At 36.7% G+C, this 3,665-nt stretch overlaps 1 protein-coding gene across 1 annotated transcript; it reads left to right on the top strand.

Moving 5' to 3' along the window:
* Positions 1 to 2,566: 2,566 nt before the first annotated feature.
* Positions 2,567 to 3,425, top strand: LOC119672146 (the record flags this gene model as incomplete). The annotated part of the gene is given in 1 exon segment (XM_038083123.1): positions 2,567 to 3,425. A coding segment is annotated over 1 exon segment (559 nt), but the record flags the coding sequence as incomplete, so codon positions are not given.
* Between the last annotated feature and the right edge of the window lie 240 nt (positions 3,426 to 3,665).

Below are 3,665 nucleotides of genomic sequence, written 5' to 3'. Positions count from 1 at the left end.
AAAATAATTTAGCTAGCCTAGACCAAACTACTTGACAAAAATTGACAATTGACAGATAGTAATATCTCCCATTTCCTTATTGGTTAATGTAGTTATTTTAAAAAATGCGTCAAGATAAATCAAATTCTCAACCTGCAACCACTGATAAGAAAGCAGACAAAGTTGTCCCAATTGTACTTTGTGAAACCCACACAAACTAATGGAGCTCATTAGTCAAGCAATTACTAACAAGAAGCTTTAATTTCAGCGAGGGAAAGAAGGTCTGTTTGGGCATACAAATAACTCCAGTCACAATAGACGACCACAGCAAAATAACAAGATATCTGAATGAGATCAGTAAGCCATTCCGCAGCTACTTTCTTCCCGACGAAAAACACCTCAATATTATAATTAGAGGTTTGAAGAGGCAAACCATTGAAGACATTAAAGAAGATCTTGTAGGCCAAGAATTTGGCATCTTTGATTGCCACTTTTGGAAAACAATCAACCATCAATCTTATCAAAATTCGACTACCAGCAGACCAGAAGGACATCTATATTGTCCCCAGCATTTGTAATTTGAAGGTGATAGTCGCCCTCTAAATGGTCCTCCACAATGTCATAATTGTCAACAGTTTGGACATGCCGCCACTAAATGCAGAACCACACCAAAATACAACAATGTACAAAACCGCGCGATACTGCCCCTATATGTTTAAACTGTGGCGGCCAACTACAGAAGATGCCCCTGCGCTCCGCAAAACCTGAAGAAAAAGAATGTCTCCACATCAATCTTACCTGTCAGCTCCAAAGTACTGCCATCAATATCTTATGACGATGCTATGAAGAAAGAAAGTACAACCCTGCAACTTCAGTCCAAATCCTACTTACTGGTCTCCCACATGGAGAAACTTTAGAATAATATGCAGGCACCACTCAATACAATGATGAAAACTATGATGCAGATGTTACAAAGTTTAGTACCAATCTTTGCTTTTAAATGAGTATATCAACACTTCACCTAAAAATTGTTACGTGGAATGCCAATTCCATTTAAACAAAAAATATTGCTCTCTCCACGGAACTACAACTAGCCAGAACATCGCAGCTAGTTACAAACCGCTCTAAGTAAACGGGAATCAACTGGGATGATAACATTTAACATATCCAAAGCCTTTGACAAGATCTGGCATGATGGCCTTGTAGTCAAAATGGCCCATTTCGGGGTCCCAAGCGGGCTGATTAAAATCATGGGTAGCTTCCTGCAAGGAAGCAGATGACACGTGCTTGATCCACTCTGACCGGGATGTCATAAATGTAAGTAATACCTTACAGAGAAATATAGACCTTATGATGGAATACTTCCAGAAATGGAAGATTAAAATTAACAACGACGAAACTAAGGCTTGTAAGGATGGAAATTTTTACCAATTTCCAACCTACATATAACTAGTGTGCAGTTAATACCTGAAATAAAAATTGATTAATTTTTATATAATATTTTAAAAGTAAATAACCTACCATAAACCCACCCCCACAAGCACGTAACTGCACCAGTTGAATAAAACCTTAGATTACATTGAAAATTTAAAAGAATGCAAAATATATTCAAATAAATAAATATTAATAAAAATACCTTATTTATTTATTATTTAAACTTGTACTTTTAATATTTTTAATATTTATTTTATTTTAATAAATAAATATAAATATTTAAAGCCGCCACTACCGACACTAAGCTAAACACGTTTCAAAACAAAACAAATGCACAACACAAGAAACGTCAAAAGAAAGCTTTTGTGCAAAGAGCTTTGTGTTAAAATTGATGCGCGCGCATATAAACTACGGCGAAAGCGCAAAACAGCAACGACGTCAAAAATCCAAGCCAGCTGTAAACTAAGCTTTGCGCTACGTTAAAGTTTGGTCTGATGCGTATATAAGAAGACGCATTTACTTAGAAGAGGGCAGTCAGTGATCAACACGCAAAGTGTTCAGAAGCAGACAGAGGCTCGTTATCAACTTTCGAAGACAAGAGAACGCACCAGGGACTTGGACAGTCAAACACAACATACAAAGTCGGTCGCAGAGCTAAGTATAAACAGAGACTTACATAACAAATTTTCCTTTGATTTGTATATCCCTCCTACAGCCACCGTATATAAGCGTGAACACGTTTATATCCTTTCCCAGTAGCAAATATAAGCGTGAACACGTTCATATCCTGCTATTAAAACCTAATATAAAGCGTGAACACGTTTTATCCCTCCTATAGCCACCGTACATAAGCGTGAACACGTTTATATCCTTTCCAGTAGCAAATATAAGCGTGAACACGTTCATATCCTGCTATTAAAACCTAATATAAAGCGTGAACACGTTTTAGATCCTTTCCTACTTACTAAGCCATATATATATATATAGACGTGAACACGTCTATAGATAATAACATCTATAACCCATAAACTTTTCTTCCACAACAGGTATAATAATTTTTATACATATCAAATATAAATGAATAAACATTGTTAGTTTTAAGACAACTTAATAATAAATAAATATTGAAATCAAACACCGTTTTTATCCTTTAAAAATTTATTGTAACGACCCAGGACCAACCCCTGAGTATTACCCCGGCAAACAGAGCGACGAAAAATTGTCGTTACAATTGGCGCCCGAGCAGGGACAGTGTTCAAGGATTTTTTTTAATAATGAAGTTATCCCAGCCAAAATCAAGTATGACCGTGTTCAGAAGATTTTAAATACGAAAGCAAACAGGAAACTATGTAAACCGAAAGAAATTATGATTTTATCATCAGAATGAATGGCACAAGCTAACGTTACCACAAAGTAAAATAAAAACACAAGACGTCCAAAGATTAAATGCCTCATGTCGATCATGGCTTCATCATATGCTCATGTCGTAGAACAGATAAGGAAGTGGTCGGTACGTTACGACGGACGAAAGAATCCATTGGGTTTTATAGAAAGAATAGAAGAACTAGCAGATGTTTACGCCATTAACGTAAATCTAGTTCCCAAGACGATGCCTATACTTCTCGAAGACAAGGCACTAATGTGGTATCGCAATAATAATAAGCATTGGCAGTTATGGACAACTTTCAAAATCGACTTCCTAAAATTTTTCATTTCCTCTAAATATTTTGAAAAATTAGAAGACGAGGTGCGTTTGCGGCTTCATAAACCAAAGGAAAAATTCAAGGATTATTTTATCGACATTCAAAATTTAATGCGACGAGCTTGCCTGGATCCAGATTCACAATTAGAGCGAATATATCGCAACATGAACACAGATTACAAAGTGTACATCAAACATCAAGACTTCACAAGCTTAAATGAGTTAGCAACACTTGCTGATGACTTTGAAGAACTTCACACAACACAGCACAAAGTGAGTCGAGACCGTGTTCAAGAAGAAACTATCCACATGTGTACAATAGTTGAGCACCCACCAATAATGCCATTACAGAGTACAATGAGACTCATATCCACGACGCCAGTACGAGTTGAAGATAACTATAGTCTAGGCCCCGTATCATCTGTCCGGAACCAGCAGCAAAGTAACCAACAACACAACCAGTCGATAGCTGCGCAAACAGCAGCTAGAATAAATAGAATTGCAACTTCAAAGACAGCATCACTATCCAAGCCAAGTATAATACAAAGCA

The sequence above is a fragment of the Teleopsis dalmanni genome, chromosome 1, assembly GCF_002237135.1.
Source record: "Teleopsis dalmanni isolate 2A chromosome 1, ASM223713v2, whole genome shotgun sequence".
Lineage (NCBI taxonomy): Eukaryota > Metazoa > Arthropoda > Insecta > Diptera > Diopsidae > Teleopsis > Teleopsis dalmanni.
The sequence above is the reverse complement of the archived record's forward strand: the minus strand, read 5'-3'. Positions and strand labels throughout refer to the sequence as shown.